The following is a 21,129-nucleotide window of genomic DNA, read 5'->3' on the forward strand; positions in this document are numbered from 1 at the left end:
CCCCCCCCCTTCCCCATCTCATGATCTCAAACTACTTTACAAGCTTCTGTAGAGTGGCAAGACGTTAACTTGTTCAAAGGACATAAAAAGCCCTCTAATATTGCTTGAAAACCAGGAATGTGCCCAAATTTCTGGCTCCTCCATTCCATTTTTTTGAGTCAAAAGCCACTAGCAGTCTATGCTTTGTTCTAGGTTAGTCATATCATCAATAACATCAAGCTTCAGAGTACTGAATTGTCTGTAAAGGAAAACAGAATTCAATTATTGTACCAAAATAAAATGTAGTAGAAGTGTTCCTCTGTCCAAGATGCATAAATGATTCTTTAAAGTATATGAAACTTAGTGCATGCTTTCACTTATCTTGAAATCCAAAAGGAAGAGTTAAAAAAAAAACTCACAAAAACCAATACATGAATATTCAGACAATACAGACACAAAAGTACAATTTATTAAACAACTAAAATAAGTGTTTCCAGAACTTCTGACACAAATTAAAACAAGGAAAGTAGATTCTTCATCATCTTAGGATATATACGAAGAATAGGTACTCTGAAGCCTTCCAAAAGCCATATACTGAAGTACAATCTATTTCTGCAGAACAAAGCAAGGCTGTTCCAGAGAGGTACAGCGAATCTGAGCAACAGATTTCCCTTTAACATTGCAGTAAGAATAATGTAGAAAAAAAACCGCACAATGGAATTTTTTCTCCTATGATTCTGCCTCGTTGTTATTCAAATAAAGTGCACATGTGCAGCTTTGGTTTGAGGGAACACAGTAGTTATTCGGAGCACTGTACCTGGGGGAGGTATGATAGGGGGAAGGAGGAGACAGGGAAGGAGGTAGAGGAGAGAGAAGGAGGACAGGAAAAACCGTATGAAGATAAAATGAAACATTAGAGTTATGTTATTAAAAGTTATATGGCAAAAATCTTAGATTGCCCCTAGAATACTCACTCTAAATTATGCCTTCCGATACCTTGCTTGAAATCAAGTAGTATTAATCAAACAAAGGAAGGGCACTGGGGAAATCAGAAAGATCTAATGCAAGCAGTTAAAAGTGACATGACCTTCTGTAATGTCACTTGTCACAGACTTATATGCCGCATACTGGTAGAAGGTCTTGAAAGAAACTGTTTCTTGGTACTGTCCCTTGAATGTAATACTAATACAGATGACATTTTAAAAAACACAGGTAGATGGCCTCAAATACAGCTACTTCACAACCAAACGGTAAGCAGATGATGTTTAGGCATTGCAAAACAAGATCCTTCGTGTGCAAAACAGCCTATTAAAAGCTTATTAATCAGAAGGAGCATGCTGAATTCCCACGTACTGCCATGGTTCCTGACCCATTCCCACCCCCTTGGATTCATTAGAAAGGGTCATTATACTTATTCTAAAGATGATACATTGACTAACAAACAGGATAGAATTTCTGACAAAATAATTCATTTTGACTTCTAACCTCAACACCTGCAAAGCATGGTTGGATTCTAGTTGTTTACAAGAACGTTGAATTAAACCCCCACGACTGTAGAGAACTGCGATATACCTCCCGAATCTAATGACTCCATGGAAAAATGACAGGTTGAAACTCAACACCACTTTTAATGAAAGGGCCTTCCCTCTGAGTATCAGCCTGTCGTTTCTCATACAAAATGTGCAAACCCCAAGTCACTCCATGAATTGGCTTCTGTTCTAAGTTCTTCGGCTGATCCAACAAAAACACCTGCACAGAAGATACTTTGATGTCTTTACATGTTAACAATACCAGATATCTGCTCTGCCCTAATATGCAAAATAAAGAAAAAAATAAAAGGATAGGCATTACCTCTGCAGATAACCCTGACGACTGTTACTTTAATATTTTTCTTTCATGCGAAGCAACGCCCCACCCCCCCATTAGCACTTCTCTAGATTCCCTTACAATTTACTTGATGTAGTCCTTCAAACACAGGTGGTTTCAAATGAAAAATGTAACACTTCTTATGCTGTATCACATGCTATGGTGTCAAAATAGCTGCCGACATTTATATTTTCACATATAGGTATTAACATTTGTATGAAAAAATAAAAGAGAGAATAAGATTTTCTAACTAATTAAATGGATTTTATATGGGTGATGAATGTGGTCAGAATTGTACCATTCAGGACTGTTTGGATTTCATGTTACCTTGTACTGTCTGGACATGAAATGTACTGTATTCTTGCGTGCCCCTTAATTCAGTGTTTATGTGTTAAGCATAATACAAAACTGTGCAATGTGTACGGATTAAGAAGCATGCGTAAAACCACTTGGGCGCTCTCAGGTAATTTACGGGTACTTCAAATTAAAGCAAAGACATCCGTTGTCAAAAAGCCCGTTACAGCAGCAGTTCTGTGCTCATTTTCACAACATGACGTCCACTCCTTTCATGGAACTGGCAAGGAGAAACTTTACAGGAAATACAGCTTAATTAAAATGTCCACCTTTTCGTACCACATTCATAAGGAAAATAAACCCCAAATTAACAGATTATGATTTAAGAGGGTAGTTTACCTGGAATACAACCGATCCTGATTTATACTATTAATGTTTTAACCTTGGGGTATTTCACCTGCAGTAATCATCAAGATAACTGAACTACTAGATGTAATAATAATGAGTGTGATAAGCTTGCCAATAAGGTTGAATATACTGCAGCACAGAAGTCAGCAGACTAAAAAGAAAAGCATTAGTACTTTACTGCTAAAATACTTCCTGATTTTTACAGAGACGCTCAAATACAATTATTTCTTCTTACATAATATATTTTGTTAGCTTATTCTGGGAAGTGCTCATGTTGTAATTTAGCCTGATTCCTAATAGGAAATGAGACTTTAATATGGCTATCAGATGCCTTTTGATGCATGCTACTGATTACATGTAGTTCTATAATGTCAACAACAGAATTTTTATTTGCAGTATAATAAATTTCTTGGCAACATGCATGGGGCAGCAAATACAGTTTATTGTACAAGAACATGTAACCTTTTACCTGTTGTCAGCTTTATATGCTCTCAATATTCAGTTGCCAATGCAGTTAAGACTAAGTCATTTTTAACATAAAAATGGCACAAGTAGTGGGCCTTTTTCTCTGTATTTCTTTCAATATTGGTTCTCATTTATTTTAGCTCTTTCTTGCATTTACACAATGCACTGTGAACTGAAATCGTAGGTGTTTATTTGAAGTATGTCTCCATCTAAAGGCTTCAACATGTACTGTACACTTGAAATGTCAGGTCTCTTTCAGAATGCTTCATTTCAGAATGAAAAAAAATCCATTCTTTGCCTGGCTAAATAGCAATGGTAAGCTTACTATGCAGGACTGTTAAAATACCACCTTCACAAAAAATTTTAAGCTAGAATTCTTGGACAAATATGCTATCTTATTAACAATACAATGGCTCAATATCAGTTTTCACTGTTACTATTACTTCCCTTGCAATAGTTTTCAGAATCTAGTAGGACAAAATATGCTTCTTTTATAAAACATCATTTTCCAAATAATTATAAGTCTGGGGTGAGACACAGTCAATTACATTCAAATTTGGAGCTGACAAGATTCTTGGTAGAAAAAAGTTGTGTTATGTATTTTATGTGACAAATGTATGTAATACACGTTATTGTAATTTCACCTAACTTTTTTTTCCCAGGTAAATTTTGGTAAATACATTAAAACTGCAGGATAATCCCAAAGTCCTTAAAGTCTAGACCAAATTTAAATGTGCTAAAGCAAAAGACAACCAAACCAAAGATGAATAAATCTCTCACATAACCACAGGAATTTTTACAAGCAACTAAATTGATGTTATTTTATATACTATTGATTATTTATAATAGCCACTACAGTCTGTCAAGTGAATCTCGTTGCCAGGTAAATCTTGATGTAAATGAGGGGAAAAAAAAAAAAAACACCAACCAAAAAAATCCAGTCTCCAGAAAAAGGTCTCTATGGCACTGAACTTCCATTTTATTTTAGACGCCCACATTATTGGAAGACTATAGTTGAATAAGTGTGGCCAAGTTTAAATTTTAAAAATCAATTGTTTTTTGATATAAAAACATCCAATTTTTTAAAATTGATTTTTTAAAATCTAGAGTGGGGTTTCTGTTTTAGTGTTCTGTCTTCTGCTTACATAAACCAGTCAAAATACTCCAATTCTGCAGTGCATTTGTTTTCCCTAACTCCTACAGGGATGAGAACTGCCACGTAAAGTTTTAGCGAGGGGTTAGAACATACTCTGATGCGGTATATAAACCTCTGATGCGGGGATTATAACTGCAGCACACACAGCTTCTTTTAACTGCAGCTCGCATAGCCCCAGCATTCTATTATGCTGCAGGAGAGAAATGCTTTCTGCTGAACTTATATCTTTATATAGTGTAGTGTGTGACTGTTAAATTAGTGTATAATGCATTTAAAATATTTATAGTACCAACATTTAGTTAAATAACCTTTATGTAAGATTTATGTTGATTTGTTCATTTCTCATTTAATGGCAAATTATGAAGAGCATGTTTCATAAAGATAATTCTCCATTTAAATTCAGCAGGCCATTAAATATTAAAATTATGTTTCTGATGCAATCTAGAGCAAATTTGTCCAGCTTCAGCGATTATTTGCACTCATAAAAATTAGACTTGATTAATAAAATTTAAATGCTTGATTAAGCTGACATTTTCATGTTTCTTTTCTGATTTATTAAAAAAAAACCCTGTCCTGCAGTGGGATAGATATATGGAGAGTACAGGAAGAACAAACAGCTGAACGAAGACAGCAGTGGTTCTCAGCACACTGCTTAATATTCAGGCACGTGTTGCCCGTGGTCTCTGTGCGCTAACTGCACCCAGACTGAACGCACGGACAGACGATGCCCTGTTTGCAAAAGCCTTTCTAGCTTACCCTACTGTCGGCAGCAAGTGGAGAGCAAGTCTGCGATTGATTTGACCAAAGTATGGCAGGCTGTGCCCCTTTAGAAACGCCCGTGGACACTGCTGTGTGGTTGGGAGCGACGATGCGCGGATGGCTCAGCGGGAACAGCACGAGCGTTTGTTTTGAGGTGCAGAGAACGTAAGTCTAGCGAGTGGTTTGGAAATAGCGGTTTGCATAATGCCTAAAATCATTCTCTAAAAACCCCGGTATTTTACTTACTTTTAGAGGTGCCATAAAACTGACTAGTTTTACACACACTGTTCTATGCCTAACTCTGTATTCTCCCCCCAACCTTCATGTTTTGGAGATTTTGTGGCTGGGGAAAAAAGACCAGAGGCAAAACTTCTCAGGGAAGTACAGTCAAAATGAAGTCAAGATGTAATTAACAACCTGACACCACCCTTTTGTATCATCTTGTGTAAATGACATACTCCAGACACTCTCTAGGTAGAATACAGGGACAAAGGTATTCATTTTGCCATAAATTCATAGCAAGAGTTTAGTCCTCAGCTGGAAATCACTGCTGCCAGAAGAGGCCTTCTGGTCTTCAAGCACAAAACCTCTCAGTACTGCACAGGCACTGGATCTCAAGCACTTGGTGTTTGTCCTGTACCCATCTGCCAATGAAAACCTTTGAAAACCTTTCAAACCGAGAACTATTTGGTTGGACTCATGCTTCCATGCTTTCAGACCATAGTGCGAATAAACACAGAAAAATCAAGTTATTGCCTTGTTTATTTGCTTGGTAACTCGGTTTTCAATTTGCTGGAGAAGAGGTTAGTTGGGTACTTTACTGGTGGGGTTGATTTCTGTATTGAATGTGCAACCAAGTGGCACATTCTGCTCCGAACTGGAGCATTAACAAATTCACCAAAAGCTCTGACAGACATGGTTGCTGTGCCCCAGAGTACAGTCATGTGAGTCTAATCAGAAAAGCTCTTCCAGCTGCAACTGAGCTGAGGCTGCACAACCAACTCAACCTCATCATGCTTACCACTCTTTCTTGACGAAAGAAAGAATCCACTGAGATGGATATATTCATAAGCATCCTTCTGCCTATTCCCCCTTTTGTTTTTCTTCATATGGCAATATCCAGAAGAGACAGAAAGATAAATTAAAAAAATGTGAGTATACACACCATATTAGAGGACTATAACTACCTACAGAAACTGCTGAAAACATCAGAATGGAAGGTTGTCTTCAACAGTAGTTATTTTTCTACTATTCTCAAAAATTTCATCCTAAACATGCCCAGCTCTAACTTTCAACAGAAACACCTCCTCTAGAAACACAAGTCATCAAAGCCTATTCTGCAAAAAATCTCCACTGAAATTAAAAGATGTATTGCACAATTTTATATCACTCTTACAAGATTAATAATATGTGTATATACTCTATTATACAGATTCATAAGAATTTGTGTATGGCACATTAACTCCCAGCTGCTCACCATCATTTTCTACGCAATGACACGTACAACTTGAAACTTCAAGAGGAAATTAGCTATTTAATATTTCCTTAAAGGCTCTAAGTATTAACTATAAATGCAGGATGTGAACTGAAGTGACTAAACCTCCACAGGGGTATATACGGCAGAAGAACGTTCACAGGTATGAACAGGCACTCATGGACAGGCACTTCAGGGACAGACGCCCCGGCACACTGGGTTCTCACAAAGGGCGCGAGAGCTTCTGCCATATTTGTGTGCCTACACCTGTTCGGCTGGTTTTGAGGTCTTTCCTGTCCACTTCATCCTGCACCCTCTGCCTGCCAACACAGACCACTGCTTCCTCACTTGACTGTGGGTCATCATCACCGCCCTCCCCCACCACTTGCAGTTTGATGCTCTTCTCATCAGGTTGACTGGCCTTCTGGGAAAGATGACTTCGCCCCACTTGGTGAGGCAGATCTTGGCCCTTCCTAGCAGTCCTCCGTCCTCAAGGAGCATCCCACCATGATATAAACCAAGTCCCTGTTGTCAGTAACAACTGTTGCAGCTGGTTGTTGACATAACGTATCCGTCCACTCCTGTTCCAGCCCTTCCTCCTCAAAGGTAGCATCGAGGAGAAGATGACCGGGGTGCCCTGCCTGCTGCCTGTTTAGTCAGGGAGGAACAAGAACTTGCAGTGTCACCGGAGGAGATCCAATGTGTCTATTACAGCATTATGGCCCAACAGCTGAGAGGCACTGCAGTTTGACATAATTGTGGTAGTCAGGCTTACATACACAGGGAAAAAATAAATCGGTAACTATGCAAACCAGGTTTCATTCACAATATGACGTGCTCCAACTACACAATCAACTCTTTCATCTCAGGGAAGGGGACAATAGCAGCTGGAGAGTATGAACATTTTTAATCACTTTGAGGGATTATCTGACCATTCCTTAAGTGCGGCAGCTCCAGCAGGCAGTCAGAACACAGCCTGAAGTAGAAAAGCAGGGAAAAAAAAAGAAGAGATTTTTTTCCCCACTAACTTCATGCAGTTCTAATAACCGTGACTTTTGCTTAGAAACAGAAGTGAAAAAAAAAAAGACCCCAGACAGCAGTGCTGCTGTTTTCTCCAAGCTATAAAGGTGAGGGTTTTTTTGTACAACACATTTGAAAACATCAAAATATTAAGTAGTTTCTTAAAAAGACTGAAAAGCAGCTTTAAATCGCAGCATACTTTCTGCTACTTTGGTTATATCTAGAAGTCTTTCAATTACAGCCGTGTGGGATGAGCTTTTCTGTTCATCCATCTATTGTAACATGTGAGCTGGGATTCCCAGAGAGCCAAGGCTGCTATGAAACAAGCCAGTCCTTTGCTCTCCCTCTATTCTTGTTCTCCCCGAGTATCCTGAGCAGTCTTGTCACCGTGCCATGCTCTGCCACACCGTACCTTCCATAGCCACAGGGCTGGCAATGCGCAGGGACAGCACTTCCATGCTGCTCCCCACCGCACGGATCCAGCACTGGTGACAAGGAGCCACGGGGACAGAAAAGTGGCAGCAGTTGATCCCTCTCCCCACCCTCTGAGGATATGAAAAAGTTGCTGGGAAAAAGGCAGGGCAAAAAAACATAAAAGCAAGAAGATCCACTCAGTTCTTGTGTGTTTGGGTGGTGACAGTTTTAAGACAAGAACAGCAGTTGTGCTAAAAATAAATTATTTTGTGAGGGTCAGACATTTAGGAGTATGATTAAAAGGGAGTTCAAGGATCCTTGGAGAAAGCAGCTAGGTAAGCTTCAGGCAAAAATATTACTGTGAAATTCAGAGGAAGGCATTAAGAATGCCATTTCAGTGACTTTTTTTTTCCTTGCTTAACACTGGAAGGAGGTATTTATTCTGTGATTTTTTATAACACATGACTCAGTGCCAGAAGTTCATTCATTTTAGATCAGTTCTGAATACTCAGATTCATTTAGAGACCCGTCCACTAAATCTACATCTATCTACATCCCCTTACACCAGCTTTTAATGCAAGAGTTTGTATTTGATCAAAGTATATCTTTCAGAAACACAGCCAATCTTGATCTAAATGTATAAAAGATAGGGAATCCAATGCTTCTCTTTGAGCCAGCATTTCACTAACACCACAGTGATGATCAATCCTATAGGGAGTCCAGCTGAATCTATGAAAGCAATAATGACTAATACGCTGCTTCACGTCTCTGTCAGACTTTCCAATAGAGTAATCTCCTATTAGTAAATAGTCTTGTGGCTCGCCCTTGTCCCAGCCTCATTGCAATTTTAATTCAAGTAAGGACTAGTACACATAACTGGTTAGGAGTCAGACTAAATGGCAAAATAACCATACTCTCACTGAAACATGCAGCGCAGGCTCATGCTACAACAGAGTAACCCAGATCGTTTGGCAGCTGAATTATTCTACAAGAAAATAAGTTCCAAACTACTTCACAGAAAATGATGCCCAAGAGGACACGGCAAATGATACCTTGTCTACAGAGGTGGTCAAACAAGGATGAATTAAGGCTGGTCCATCTGCCATATCCGGACAGAAACTTAGTGATCGCTATTTCATTGACCTGCAGAAGAGTACAGTCCCTAATGCCTGAATTGATGAGACAATTGGTAATTGTTTTCTTGTAGGGATATTACAATGCAAACTAACTCTTCTGAGCTACTTTTGAAGGTCCCAAATTTAAGTATTGTCCATAAACATTAAAAAGAGTATAAAGTGCATACAATTTTTTAACTACACTTGTCTAGGGGTAACTGAGTAAGAGAAATTAACGAATATATATTTTTTTTGTCTCATCACTAGCTTGAGGATTTCAAAATAGTCACTGATTTCACTGAGGCACACAAGGAATCTCTGGAGACCTGGGAACAGAAGCCGGATCACGTGAATTCTGAAGCATTCTCCAGCCACTAGGAAATGCTGCTTAATTAATTTAGTTAATATTTACACACTGCATAGAAAAACAGAAATATTTAAATGACTCCTAATCTAATGATACTGTGCTAATGACCTAAGCAAAGGACTTGTGATATTACTGAAGATTTGTGAGTTAATTAGAAAGGTATCCAATAAGCCTGCAGATCACTTCATAGGAGACACATTCTCACCATGATGTTAACCAAGCTCAATTCATTAAAAATGAGGTCCTAACTGACTTGTGATACACCTAAGCAAAAACCAGTAATTAATGGCACAGATATCAAATGCTTGAGAAGAACATGACTGGTTGATATAAGCTGTATAGCTTGGTGTGAAGCAATCTCAGCCAGAGGAACATTTTTAGAGCAGCACTTAGTGTCCTCAACACACAGCCCATCAATAGCTTCATTATTTTGTTAGAAAAGTTACATGACCCAATTAATCTTCACAGGTGGGTGGTATTTCAGAAAGAAATGGGGTGTACTGCAGCTTACATGTGAAATCGCTCCTTTCACAAGGGATTTCAGTTACTCATAAAATCTTCAGGTTGAGAAGCTTTAAGCATTTCAAGCAGCAGGAGACTCAGGACTGTGATTTAAGTAATGCATCTCTTAAATCTTGATCTGAGGCTTTTTCCACAGATGTAACAACCTTGAGGATTAGCAAATACCTCTATCAGCCCCACCTTTAATTTTAGATGACCCTTGGAGGCGTAACAGTCTCAGTAATGTGACAGTTAATACCAGTGCAGGATCGGGGCTCTATCAGTTCTTCTGGTCACCAGTAATTGCAGGTGGTAGACATGGGATCATCCAGGCTGGAAGGGGTCTCCAACCTCCTGCCCAAAGCAGGGTCAGTGAGGTCAGATCAGGTTGCTTTGGTCTGTTACCCAGTCGGGCCCTGAAAACTTTCAACAGCAACTGCACAAGTTTCCTGGGAAACCTCTTCTACTTCTTAACAATTCTCAAGGCAAAAAAGGGTCTGGACCTCTTTTGTTTCAAATAATGCCTGCTGTCTCTTCCGCCACACATGGCTGTGGAGAGTCTAGCACCACCTTCTTGATAACCTCCTTGTAGGCGGTGGAGGGATGCTGTTCAGGTCACCTGAAGCTTTCTCTTCTCCGGGCTCTTTTGAGCCCCCTTCCTTCAGCTTCTCCTTACAGGGCAAGCACCCCACCTTGGTAGCACTCCATTGAACCCACTCAAGTTAATCAGTGTCTTTCTTCAACTGGGCTGCCCAAAACTGGACACTGTGCTAGATACAGCCTAACAGGTACTGAGTTTAGGGGATAATCGCTTCCCTTGATCCACTGGCTGGGCTCCAGGGATTAATGAAGTCCAAGGCATTGGAGGTCCTCTTTCCTGCACACTGATGGCTCATGTTTACCTTGCTGTCTTCCAGGACGCCCAGGCCTAATTCAGCAGAGCTGACCCCCAGGCAATCAGTGTCCAGCTGGTGTCACTGCAAGGGGTTATTCCTCCCCACGAGCAAGAATTCACATTTTTCCTTCTATGAGGTTCCCACTGGCTCATTCCCCCAGCCTACCTAGGTCCCTTTGACTAGCAGATCCAGTTTATCAACCAGGTCCACACCCCTGGTGTCACTCAAAAACTTCACGGAGGACACTCTGTCATCTCTTCTAGGTCATTGACAGAGATGTTAAACAGGGCAGGTCCTTGTGAACTGTGAAACTCCACTTGTTACCAACCTCCATTAACCACTATCCTCTGAGACCAAATTTCTAACCTCTTAAGTTTTTCCCAGCCATCCAGTTATACATCCAGATCGTAATGTCCTAGACAGCACACCACTTTTGGGATATGAATACTGATACAAATATCAAATTCATAAGGTTCAGCAATAAAATGTATGCAAAATTGTTAAGCTCCCTGCACACTAGAAAATTTGCACAGCACAGAATACAAGTTCAACTTTAGAGACATACTTCTGAAAATCTGCACCATGCTTTTATTATTAATAATTGTGAGTTATTAGTAAATGTTTGCTATTTTATATCCCAACTACCTGCATTTAATTAAATGATGGCATTAGATGAGAAGAAAGTAAGAAAAGGCTTATATTAAGCTTGATGATGGTAACATATTAATGATAAACTGTGAAATTCAATAAAATGTGATACATTCTGAAACTGTTAACAAATGGGAATAATTTTAACCTTTAACTTCAATATGTGAAATTAAAAATGCAACATAAGGACTTAGCCACACAAAACCATTTTCAAAGAATTTGCCATCTCCTGACCAATAAGCCTCTCATCTCTGCTCCCACACAAACCAGATTCTGAGGATAGTACATGTTCTACTGCATTTTTACATGACATTTTCAACAAAAACAGACACATTTATTGGACAGCTGGAGAAAAATTAAATTGCAGGTGGGAAAATTGTCCACTGAGCATTGTGAACCAAGACGTTTTCAAAAAGATGTCATATTTAAACTCAGTCAAAAAATTTTATCTAGTTAAAAAAAAGAAAAGGACACGTATGCGCTTGAAGTAGAGAAGACTTACCGTAACATGTTGCCTGTTATCTTTCCCCAATACGATCAAGAAGTAGTTCCATGCCAGCAGCAACAACAAAGCCAGTGGTATCATGTAGAGCTCAAAGTTCCAGACCACAAAAAGAAAAAGCTAGAAGACAGAGCAGGAAAAAAAGTGATTCAAATCAGCACTACATTAAACTCTCGTGCACAGTTAAGACCAACAAATTAAAACAATCCTAAAGAAATCTACCTCTACTTCGGCAGGCGAGTTGTTGAACCACTTTGCTGACTAGCCACTTACCTGCATGAAACAATTGCTACACTCTCCACTCCTTCGCACCTTAATTCTTGCAAAAGGAAAACAGTGTAGCCTAAGAGAAATGTTAATCGCTCTCTTGTAAAATAATGCATATATGGACACAATAATGCAAAGCAGGTGAAAATTAAAATCCCAATATAAGAAAGAAATGGTCTGTTATTTCCATGGATAGAAATTAATTTGCTGTTTTGGAGGAGGAACTTGGTCAGTTCGTAGTAATGTCACGCAAACAGTCAGAAGAAGTAAACATCACAAATGAATCTGAAAAAATCTTTTGCATAGAAATGTAGCAAAAAAATCACACTAAAAGGCTAAAATGTACAACTATTTTCATGAAAGCATGGTAAAAAATTATGACCTCAGACTCATAAAAATGGGATTAAAAGGAATGCTGAGAAGCCATCTCAGTCCACCACTTTGAAAACTTGGATTTGTTAAAGCATTTCCTCGAAACACCTTGAGTGGTTCATGGCTGGAAGCTGGCTGAAGCCTGGCCAGGTTGCATCTCCCAGAGATGTCACTGCAATAACTAAGGCTGGTCTCCAGCGCTGGGACATTGCACCCCAGGAAAAACCCATCTGCACCGCCAACTCGGTACACCACAGCTCTCTGCCGTGCACCTCTGACAAGCTTCAGAGGCTGGACTTGAGCCTCAGACCCATCAAACAGCACAGAGCTCACACTTCGGAAGCCTGGATATCCTCACCATTTGTCAGAGCCTGTAACTGTCTGGCAGAGACACATCCAGCTAGATACTGTTCCTTGTTACTGGACTGCAGGAAAGGACTAAAAATATTTGGACCTAGACAGGGTCAAACTAAAACAATTTTTACATTCTGTTTTCCCTATCAAAAAAACCAAACCACCTTTATTTTAGTCAGCTCTAGCCATAACTTGGGTTTGTTTTCTTTTGATTCGAGAAAAAACCAAAAATGAAAGTAGTATAGCAAACTGCATGTACCGCAGCTGGAGATACATCCAGAAACCTTAATAAACTTCTTTCATCTAAATATTAGATGAAAACCTTATTAAACTTTATTAAACCTTAGCAGTATTTGTTCTTTTACTGACTACTAAAATAAATTTAGGTGGTGTGCCACAGAACGAGCAAACCTAAAGCAATGCCAATACCCAGGTAAACTAAAAACGGGCTTGTTTTCCCAAATCAGTCACCAAGATGTATATAAAACTACGTAAGAGAATGGGGATTTCAATAGTCTTCTGCTAGATTTTTCTTAAGCGTTAAACCAAATTGCTCTTATCACACACAAGCTCCCACCTAAAAGGAAAGAATAAAAATATGTATTTAAATCTGTATTTTGAGTAATCTTCTGTCTTGAGATCAGCTGACTTACCTCACCTCCCCCCCACTTTCTATCACTGAATGCTATGCATATGGAAGTCCTGTGAGACTGCAAGACAAACATGATAATACTGAAAGAACTGAAAAAGCAGGGTCTGTGACATACAAAAGAGGATATTGGCACTTCTAACAGTTAATATTTCATATGAAAGAAAAATGACTTTTCCAGGTTGTTTAGCTTAAAAGGAAATCTGTTAGAAATGGTAATGAATACGAAGAAGAATAAGAGTCAAATAAGAAGCTCATGGAATATGAGAGTTCCGCTATGAGCTTGCTAACTACCTTTCTGAGAGCAAGAGATCTAGGGGGATTTGATGTGGTAAATTTGATATGGCCAACTTAGAACAGAATTCATATCTCAAAAGAAAAGCAAAAAAATCCTCGCACCCTTTAACCCCAGAATGCCCTGAGTGTGCGGATAAATGCTGAAAGGGAGCTCTGGAAGTCAGCAAACAGCACCCAAGTATCTGAAAAGCAAATACTAGTGATTACCTGTTGAGAAATGGCAACCCATTCAGTCTTTCTTATGGTCTCATCTTAACTTCAGTTAGAAAGATGGAAGGAAAAGCAAGTAATATCCAAAGAATCTGCTGCTCCAGAGAAAGGAAGCCAGGAACATAGTCTCAGGAGATACAGACTTGAGTGGAGACTGAGACACACGGTCGTCATCAAAGTTCTTCCTGGAGAGGGTGGTGAGGCACTGGCACAGGTTGCCCAGAGAAGCTGTGGATGCCCCATCCCTGGAAGTGTTCAAGGCCAGGCTGCATGAGGCTTTGAGCAACCTGGTCTAGTGGAAGGTGTCCCTGCCCATGGCAGGGGGGTTGGAACTAGATGGTCTTTAAGGTCCCTTCCAACCCAAACCATCCCGTGATTGTATGATCAAGGACCCTGTACTCCAGAAAATCAATGAGTTCTCATTGAAACACTCATCACTTAAGATTCCTAAGTGCCAAATGATCCTTAAGAATATTAATTCCTTGCAGTCCTTCCGTGCAGGCCAGTGAAATATTGTACTAAAATATTATTTCTTTATGATGTGTATGGACATACCTTTCAAAAATGTGGATATTACACCCACTATCTCCTGTAGATGATTTCCCTGACCCGCCAGCTTCATTTCCATGTAGTGTGGCTGAATTTTAACCAGTTCCTCCTTTCAGGCACCTGTCTCAGCCAGGCACTAGGAAAAGAGGCACTCTATATTTGCAACACAGATGAGATGTATGCTGTGCAAGATCAGCACAGCGATGGCACTGCAAGTGAAATGGCCTCACTATCTTCCCCAGAAGAGAAATGCACTCACAAAACGCACCTATGAGAAAACCAGCAGATTCCCAGGGTGAAACAAAACCTTAAAGTAAACATAAGCAACCCCAAAATCCGGTACAGAACTGCAAGAAAATCCAGGGGCTCAGTTCTTCGGCATAAAGGGCCTGGTAGTTAGAAGAGAGGGAAGAATGGAAGTGGTATGTGGAAACCTTCATTTCATGCACGAAGGGGAGGTAAACCTGCATATCCACCCATTAAACTAGTACAGGAGGAAAATAAAAATCCAGAAAAGCTAAGGAACAAGTATAACAGGGCAGTTCTGGGACTTGCCCATGTCTATAAAGCATTCAGTGGTATATGGACTGTATCTGGTATGGTCTCTTCCAAAGAAATAACGGCTCTGCTCTGTCTAAAAAAAAAAGGATCCTCATCACTACTGAACAAGCCAACTATTTTAAGGGAGGAGTGGGAGTCTCAAAGGTTACAGTTTAATATAGCTGCCATTTCCCACACAGAAGACTATAAGGGAGGACTTTTTTCTTCTCCCCCATGAGATCAAGTTTTTCAGAGTCACAGGCATGAACTGGCCATTTACAACATCACATCAGTTGATACTCCTAGTGAGAGACACAGACATTAAATGATCATTCAGGGAGACACACGACACTATCCCTGGTGTACAACGCTTCAAAAAATAATTTAAGTTAGAATATTGAATATCCTATTCTTTTGCAAACTACAGTATATTTTAAAAAGAAATCTCATCCAAAATGATTAACACTTCCTACTGTTCAGAAAAAAAGCCTGCCCTTTCAGACTAGCAGCTGTGGATCATTAGCTTTCCAGTGATGAGATGTGTTTGATGAGTATTTTTCTTTCTAATTAAGAGATGAGATTCTCTATTTGACTCTCTCTTCAGACAGAAGTGAAGAGAAAGATTTCTGCCTATGTGTAAAGGCCATATTCTACAGAACAATTATTTCAGATTTCTTTTTTATCTACCTCCACCCAATTTCATTTCATTTTTAACAGAACACTGTTTGCACCCACAGACTTCAGAGCATTAACCCCTGCATTCCCCAGCTCTTTGTATCTTCCCTTTTGCTTTTGTTTTGAATTCCAGCAGAGAAGCAACACATAGAAGAAGCAGCACCCCACCCAGGAGACACTGACCCACATCCTCAGGCGTGGAGAGAGTAGAGTGCATGACAAGGGAGAGCCGTGTGTGCCACCGCTCAAGAACTTCCTGAGAAATACAAGAAACTGCTCACTTCTTGAGAAAAACGAGAAACCACTCACTCCACGGGAATGCCAGCGCACAGTGAAAGTCACAGGACCAAGTGCAAGCTGACGCGGAGGAAGCTTTCCCGAACCTGCAGCCTGGCAGCATCACAGATACGAGGAGTACCTCCCCAAAATCAAACGGGGCTCAACAGCAAGCGGCCTTTAGCTTCCCCGGTGTCTCCTGGCGCTGTTGGGGCTGGGGCAGCCTCCGCGGGTGAGCCACCCAGTCAGCCTCTGGCTGTCACAGGAGCCTCTGAGATCTGCGTTCGCAGCACCCAGAGTCACGAGCTACCTCGTGAGGGGCAGTACGGTGTGATACGGGTGTTCCCACCGCTGCCCGGTCACACAGAGCACGCCACCTGTACCGCAGCCTCCTCTTCAAGTGGCGGCTTTCTCCCATCATTTTCCGAGAAGGTCCTCACAGCCTCACTCACGCAGCACCCACATCCTTGCTTTATAGCCCCCACTCCTGACTACCCTGGAAACACGAAAGTTGGCTGCACAGCGTCTTGGCACCAACAGAGCCGATGCCTGTAGCTCCAAACACTGCACTCTAATCACAAGATCATCCATTTACCCTTTAAGCTTAAAAGGACAATTGTATTTCCTGAGGCTTTGTCCCTTGGATGTATTCTCAGAAGACTAGAAAGATAACGCACATATCTGCACGGTACAGACTGTCTACAGAGTACAGCAGGTTTTAGGGCTCCAGTACAATCTCGCATGGTGTTTATACTGCAAAAGACTTCAAAATACTTTTTGTTGTAACTTGGAGAGCTGGTAGCTCCTTCCATTACAAAATTAGCCAGTTACCGCTGGCGATCACAGCTCCTCTCACCTTGTATGACCCTTACATAAAATAAATTAAGAAGGAAGTATTTCTTTTAGGTGTACCAGATCTCAGACACAACTGATGTTTCTTACTACTGATGTAAGCACCTACGAGTCCATTTTGAATGCGGTGCCCTCTCTCAGGTAAGTCTGGAAGAAATGTGCCTTTTGAACATCATCTGAAACATCCTCCAAGAGTTTTTTTCAGCAGCTCAGCAATTTCAGTTCCAATTACCTGAGTGCCAGGAGAAGATGCCGTCTGAAAGATGTGAGTCTGAAACACATTATCTGTTACTCTGTTTCTTTACATAGGCAAAACTCAACTTGAGAAGAGCAAAAGCATGAAATGTGTAAAAAAAAAAATCAACAGAAAAAAATTAATGTCATTCCGGCCTGCATTATTTTGACAGAGATTCAGTGGAATCCTGAATTAGCGTTGGTTCTCTTTTTAAATGCCTGAGGTCTTTATAGTCTGGGAAATGCTGAATAATTAGTATTTTTCATTCTTTAAGAATTTTTCCTTTAACTCAGAAACAAACTTACAGAATTTTCTGCATCTTCTGTTTCTTTGCTGGAATTAGAACAATCCAGTTCACTGTGATTAAAATGTTTACTCCCATTCTTTCCATTCTCTTAATGTAGAAAAAGAAATGGAGATACTTCCACGATAAATAATAGTAGGATCTTAACAGACTGGATGAAGTATTATTTTAAACCCAGTCTCGATGAGCCTTTTGATGTTTTAAAAGGTGTGTTGTAGCTCTGGTTAGAGCACTTGGGTGTTCTAGACGCACATCTAGACATCTAGAAGCACACTCAGTGAAAAAAAAAAAAAATCCCTTTCTTACTAGGTAGGACATGTCTGGCCATGGTTTTTCCATGCTGATAACCTGTACAACAAACCCACGGTTCTATGTAATCTCACTACTTTCATCTAAGCATGGTGTACCACTAGCTATTAAAGAAACAAGTCTGACAATTAGATGTGACTCACTTGATGTGCCTCAACACACCCAGCTTGTTTTCAAAACACATCTACAGCTAGTTATTTCATCAGAACAACTTTCACGACGATACTTCTGTCCCATTACATCTTAATGTAAGCTGAGGCTTTACAAGATCATCAGCACCAACAAAATGCTCTAGCTCAAACCTTGAAAAATTTCAGTTAATTTTTGTTTACCTTTTTTCTTACAACTTTTCACCGATGTTTCACATCATTTTCCTCAAGTGCTATGACTTTGCTTTGAGAACGCCAGCAATTCCAAGAACACGAACCTCAGAGCATGAATGCAGCCCCATTTCAAACAGCACATGAATTATGGATATAAAATTCATACTGCTGTGCTGTAACCAGTTTCATGCAGCAAAAGTTTGGTGGAAATAAAAATGACAACACCCTCTGCCGATAAATATTTATAACACATGGACATTCTTGGGTATTTTTTTTCCCTTCATTTTAGAGTTTCTAATCCGAGTCACTACATCTGCATGGTTAGTATCCAGGGTAAGATTAGAAGGGTGAAACATGGTTCATTGGGGCCATTCCCATACACACAGCCTCTTGCCATTCTCAGGGCACTTCAGCATGGGTTTATTCTCTGAGACTTCTAAAATGCAGACAAACGAACAGAAATTGATAGTATTTTACCCATAAGCACCTGGCATCACGTAACAAATGCCCAACTAGGATACATTAGATCAAAGGCATATCTGAGAACGGGGCTATTAGGTTCATCGAATCTCCATCCCATTTTAATACTGCATTTTCTGAACAATACCCAACTGTTTACTGAATGACCCAGGTCTTTGTTTCAGAGACGTTACCTAGAAGACTGTTCTACACATTACTTATTTTCTGAGTAAAAAAGTGCTTTTAATGCCTGTCTTCAGATTGGTTTTGCTTTGGTTTAGTATAAAACTTTTAGGTAGACCTATTCTTTTTATCACAGTTCTCCTGAGAGGGGTAGTCACCAGCTGTAAGATTCAAGCCATTTTGTAATTTTACTGTGGGTTGTTTGTTTTTTTTTTTTAGGAAATGAACTTTGGCCTCTCCCCATTGCACATGCCTCTTCCTGTACTGGAAATCAGTCCCGTCCTTCCCAATTTTCACATTCCTTAAATATTGGCTAACAGTTACAGAACCAGACATGCCATTTCTGTTGGAAGTGTCATACTATGAAAGATAATTCTAAAAAGTACATTTCACATAATTATGAGGGTCTTTTTGCACACACAGATCTGTGTCACAAACCTATGTTTATGTTCCTTTTACACAAAAATTTGGAATCTGGCAGATTTCTCCTCTGCTACAATTGCACTGCTATGAGGGTGGGACTGTTGAAAGTGTAAATGTATGTGTCACTTCAGAAGAAAAAACTAAAGTGTTGACTTTGTGAGAAGTGTAAAATCTCAACATGGATCATCCAGATAACTACAGCTATTTATGTGTAATGGATTGCCCCCTTCCTTTCCTACAGATTGAGCTACTGAGAAGGGGCTGACGGGCTTTGAACCTGCCTCCTGTTCCTCCCAAATTCCTGAAGACTGTAAAATTAAATTGTCCGTCAAAAGTTATTAAGCTGGGTATAGGGAAAAAATACTTGGTATCTTCTTTAGTTTACTGAGAATGGTTTCGCTGTATGTTCACAGTAGTCCAAGCAACACATATATATTCCCCAGGCACGTATATGGAAGTAGTTCCAAATGCTGTGTTTTCATTTACATTCCATACTGCATCAAGTTAACTTTTTCTTCATTTGCTCACTTTTCCTTCATCCATTTTTGCTGATGAAGGAAAAATCACTCAGCATTTTAAGACAACACTAAATAAAGTTTAATAAGGTAGAAGTAGTAACGATTACACTAATACTGGAAAATAAAAGATTTGCATGCATTTTTTCCAAAGAAAAATATGTAATTTAATTTAAAAAGCTGAATGTGAACTACTTAAACCTCACAAATGTTTAAACTGTGCTCCTCTTTATTGGTAGTACAGAAAAACTAAACAATCCTTCCTCACTATTCATTCACAAATAACCACAATCAAAATACGATTGTATGAATGAAGACTAAAATCATGTGGTTAAAGGTACATGGGCAGTCTGTGATTTCCAGTGATAAAATGCAAAAATACAGATTTTTGGTTCGATAACCACCAACGTCTGGGACAAACAGAAATAATAGCTTCCACAGAAGAGCAGAGAAACTTCCACCAGCTGTTCTGAAGGCTCATTTCATGGACTGAAACTGTACTGCTCTTATTATATTAAAGATACTCTGGCTTAAAGTTTTACATAGGACTAAATCCTGTAATATTGTTTCCACAACTATTTGGAGATACTTGCATCAGCACACTGGTTTCTCCAATGTCCTGGACATGTCAACTGTTCATGCACAGAAACCCCTTGCTCAGTCTGTTCTTCCACTTGGAGCAGAAATTAAGTTTGAATCAAGCAATATTTCTCCTTCTTCCATTTTGTTTTCTCTGACCTAAAAATATCCTGTTGGGTTTTGGGGTTTTTTTTGAAGAGACAGAGACGAAATTGCCAAGAAGAAGGGCCACTGCTTTTCAAAATGATGAGAACATCTGTTCATTAGAGCCCTAATACATGCAGACATTCAAACATCCCTACTGTTTTCTTTAAAATATTTTTTACATATTAGGAGTGGTTTTAGAAGGTGTCACTTGCCATCAACTATCACTTGATATCAACTAACTTGACTTAATGTGGGCTTATTTTAACTTTTTAAGACCATCAGTAAACCTTAGTGAGGTCTCCAGGCTGACTTTCATACTAGTGATTGATGACCTGCTTAATTTTGTTGTTGTGTGACGTCTGGAGTATTGGTTGGGTATAAGTGTAAAACAATAAATAGATAAGAGCCTAGGATTTGTTTGTCTTTCACTAAAAAGCTTTCCTCAAATAAATACGGCCTAACCTGAAAATTGGTCACAAAATGTAAGAAAATGTTTTTCTAACTTTTAATGTACCTCTTTGTAAATAAATTATAATGAAGAATAATACATTTCAGCTACTTTACCACTCTTTGTAACTTCATCTCCCAGTCTGTCCCGTAATTTTCTAATTTTCTCCTCCAGGCTTTCCCCCAGAGACTTCAGTTCTGAAAACTTGCACTTACATGTGTAGAATCTCTAGCAATGTGTTTCCATTAGGAACTCTAATATTCACCCAGGGCTGATATTGCCAACTTTGCTTCCTTACA

At 39.6% G+C, this 21,129-nt stretch overlaps 1 protein-coding gene across 1 annotated transcript in view; it reads right to left on the bottom strand.

The window, feature by feature from the left end:
• MCTP1 (multiple C2 domains, transmembrane 1) overlaps window positions 1-21,129 on the bottom strand; it is a gene marked incomplete at both ends in the record, with an annotated part of 110,065 nt that overhangs the window by 2,593 nt on the left and 86,343 nt on the right. The window contains one exon of the mRNA XM_010149822.1: window positions 11,865-11,984. Within this exon, the coding sequence (XP_010148124.1) occupies window positions 11,865-11,984 (120 nt within the window). The remainder of the gene's footprint in view (window positions 1-11,864; window positions 11,985-21,129) is intronic.

Source organism: Eurypyga helias, unplaced genomic scaffold (assembly GCF_000690775.1).
Source record: "Eurypyga helias isolate BGI_N326 unplaced genomic scaffold, ASM69077v1 scaffold17224, whole genome shotgun sequence".
NCBI lineage: Eukaryota > Metazoa > Chordata > Aves > Eurypygiformes > Eurypygidae > Eurypyga > Eurypyga helias.